This window comes from Prosopis cineraria, unplaced genomic scaffold (assembly GCF_029017545.1).
Source record: "Prosopis cineraria cultivar Desert tree isolate PC_DT_omini unplaced genomic scaffold, ASM2901754v1 PC1, whole genome shotgun sequence".
Classification (NCBI taxonomy): Eukaryota; Viridiplantae; Streptophyta; class Magnoliopsida; order Fabales; family Fabaceae; genus Prosopis; species Prosopis cineraria.
The window spans coordinates 49,760,060-49,763,943 of record NW_026555332.1 but is presented as its reverse complement, the minus strand read 5'-3'; the positions used below and the strand labels follow the sequence as shown (position 1 = coordinate 49,763,943).

The following is a 3,884-nucleotide window of genomic DNA, read 5'->3' as shown; positions in this document are numbered from 1 at the left end:
CAATTTTAGTTGATAATTTAAATACAAAACAATAAAAGTATAATTTTTAATAAGTAGGAACAAATAAAAATAGAATTTAATTATGATTATTTGAAGTTTTGTACAATCCAAACAAAGGATGTTAATGTTGGAATTTGAAATTATTTAAGCATCTAAGCAAGGGATTTAAAATATATAATTTGAAATGTGGGATTTGAAATCTAAATTTTAAATCCAAATCTTCAAATCCAAACACTACCTTAGATTTAATATTTAGTGTTGAGGAGGAAGTAATGAGCATCTACCTATTAAGAAATGACAAAAATTATGTTTCGAGGTGACTTCTAAAAAAAATTAAATGAAATATTTTATTTATTTATTTATTGTTATGAAAAGTACGGGTGAATGGTGATTGGTAGACGAGGATGGAGAGCTACGTTGCAATTACTTAAATGACTCATCTCTGTCTTCTCTCCTGCTCTTGCATTTGTCACTCAATTAAGGATTCATCTAATAATCCTTCCTCTTAGAAGACAGCTTGTTTCCTTTCTCCAGATTAATTCCCACTTTTCTTAATATCTCTACTTATTCTCTGTGATCCGAACAGTGCATCCCTACCTCTCTTCTCAGCTTCCTCTATATATCTTGTTCTCGTTCAAACAAGTGCTGAAATCAATCTTCTGCTGCTTTTAATGGAGAACGGGGTGAAAGGTGAGACGAGTATTGTTAATGGAGCCGGAGGAGGACACCTGGGGATGCACAAACACTCCCAAACCATATCCAAAATGAAGCCCAAAATTCGCATCATTCACATATTTGCTCCGGAAATCATCCAGACCGATGTCCACAACTTCCGAAAACTGGTGCAGAGGCTAACCGGAAAACCAACCGCTATCCAAAACTACAGCAGAAAGACTAAGCAGGAAACGCGTGTATCGGAATCAAGAGATGTTGCGGACCCTGTGAAAATGGAGCTCACAGATGGGTTCCTGGGGTTTGATCAGTCGACGGAGAGATTGATCAAAGAAGAACAAGGGTTTTACAATAGTGAGATCAGCTCCGGCGGCTACCTGAGAGGGTTGGAGGGCTTCATATCTGAGTTCGGCAATTTCCCATTTTCCCCTAATTCGGATGCTGCTCATCGTCACGCCCAGGAGTTTGAAGATGCTCTTTTTTCTTAGACACTCGCATGTGTATTACATTTGCATGTTTTGACCCCTTTTTGTCCCTTCCAATATTATTGTACGTTGATAGCTTCTGGGTTTGATCATCATATATGTACTTGTGTCTTCTAGGAATTATCATATACAGATTTGTTTATTCATCGTCACCTCTATCTCTTCATGACATTGTCTCCGTCTCCCCGTAGTCCATACGTGTATATATGGTTTAATAACAATTCTCTCCCGGTCTCCCTGGAGAAAAAAAGTAGTTAGCCCCATGGACAGGCATATTTTCAGAAGATGAAGATATTTGAGAGAGAAGATCTGGTTGCTTCTTTGGGTTTTAACGGATCGGAAAACCATGGATGCCACCGTCGCGCTATCACCTTTATGATTCTAGACCTAACAATATTAACTTCATCAGATTAAACAAAGAATTTCAGTACAAATCTTGAGTTAATTAAGCATCATAATTAATGGTGCTTTCTTCTTTAATTTCATATTGAAAGAAGACGGAGGTGTTTTTGTCCCTCTATTTAGCAAACAATATACGAAAGCGCAAAAGATAATTGTTTCAATATATATATATATATATATATGTTTATGTCGCTTTTGTTTCAAGCAATTAATGGTGGAAATAGAGGGACCCGTGGTCATGGTCCTCCTATTTTTTTATTTTTTAAAAATAAAATGTAGGAATTATATATTTTTAACTTTTTAAAATATTATGTATACCGTTTAACTGATGAATCAGATATAGCTCTTGTCATATGATGATGAATTATAAGATAATTTTGTCAATTATTTGGTTGAAAATAATGAGACTCATATCGGAACGAACTAAATTAACACATTACAGTGCCTTGGAGACATATTAGACAAATATTCTCATTTCAATTATATATATAATTATTTATGTATGTATAATATAATTACTTCAATTCTCAAAGATATACTGTCATATAATTTATTTATTCTAATTGAAATGATGTCACATATACTCGAAAAGTATTGATATCATTTGATTTTGCTTTCATTTTATATTTGATTAAATAAATTATGGTATTACCAAACTTTATGAACATTACAATAAAAATCCCAAGATACCTTAAATACTATGTATTAGATATCTACCACAAAATTAATTACTTATTCAAAAATCAAAAGATTGTTACTGAAAAGTTTTCTAAAAAAATTACTAATTTTTGTAATAGCCAAATTATTAAAATTCTTTATATGGATGTTTTTACTTTACAATCTTGGCCTCCGAATTAAAATTTGTGACTTCATCCCTAGAATACTTTCAAGGACATGTATTATACATAGGGGTGTATAGCTAATTTTGTGGTGCACATATGGGTGCAAACAGCAAAATTGATACCAAAATGTAGTACGACATTTATGTCATTATGAATACTCAAACATATTGCACTGGAGAATTCAATTAGAGACACATTTATGTTGATAAAGTTTGAAGTGAGGAAGTGGGAGTTCCCAGTGGGCAAATCGGGACCGGGGGGAAGTTTGCGTGGGGTCAGATATAATTGTATAATATGGAATCATCCAAATAGCCTCCAAATCCATTGGCGCTCCCTCCACTTGGGATAATGTAAGATAAAGACCAGCTATACCTAGATTTTTTTAATAAATGATTCAAAAATCACAAGCACATTTTTTTTTTAATGAATATCGTATAGCCTTTTTTTAAACCTTTATAATTGAGCTTCGTTTCAAGGGTGCTTGTGACCCGCTATTATACATATTATACTATTGCAACGGAGAATTAATATATAGTACTTTGGAGTGAGACTTTCGTGCTGTCGGTTGTATCAAGGGCCAAGGAAGGCCATATTTTCCTTTGTTAATATATTTTAAAAAGTGAATAAAATGACATTTGGCAATACAGGTTGGTCCTTGCAGGCCGTCCATTTAAACTCCTTTTATAAGGATTTAGATTTGAAAAATTAATATTTTTAAGAAAATTATGCCTTGAAACTTGACCTTAAAGAATAAAATTAAGGAACTCGGGCTTGAATATAATGGCTTGCCAACCCTGATTTATTTTTTATTTTTTTAACTTCCCTCAGATTAAAGCGCGATGCTTGATAGTTATGTAAAATGGCAGTGGCAATTATGCCTCTTTGATTTGATGGTTGCCCTTTCTATTGAGCCCTCTCATTTCTGCTGTTGCGCCCCTTTGCTGCTCTCTGATAAATGCACAGCTTTTGGTTAAGCATGCGACGTACGCTTTCTTTAAATTTACTTGTGACCGATGCAAACTGCGTTGGCTAAATGCTTTGGACAGCAAAATTATAAAAGCGCGTAGTCAAATAGGAAGTTAAGATCAAAGAAGGTGTGTGTGTGTGTATGCATGCACGTTTACAAATATTTATGCAAGAATAAATAAGCCGAATAGTTTGCGTGTTATCACTCTGTAGCTCTTTATATGATCTATTCAGATTATGAATAAGGACGATCGAGTAGCGAGTCACTTTATCCACGTATGTATGTGTGTGTGTGTGTGTGTGTATTCAACTTCAAGAGCCAACAAAGTCGTTGTAATAAATGAATGCCTTTACAACTTTTTTTCTCTCAATTGGCATTCATAAAAAGCGGTCAATTTGGGCTAGTTAACCGAGGAAATGTGTCTCAACACGTATTTCTGCACGCATAATCCCGTTTCTATTTAATTATTTGTTTAATTTAAAGAACATGCATTTAGATTTGCACGAACCATAACAT

At 34.0% G+C, this 3,884-nt stretch overlaps 1 protein-coding gene across 1 annotated transcript; it reads left to right on the top strand.

Annotated features, from left to right (window-relative positions):
* Positions 1–438: 438 nt before the first annotated feature.
* On the top strand, positions 439–1,303 carry LOC129289102 (VQ motif-containing protein 17-like). The gene has a single exon (XM_054926182.1). It carries the CDS (start codon positions 672–674, stop codon positions 1,158–1,160), a length of 489 nt encoding a protein of 162 aa, XP_054782157.1. The 5' UTR covers positions 439–671; the 3' UTR covers positions 1,161–1,303.
* Positions 1,304–3,884: the final 2,581 nt, after the last annotated feature.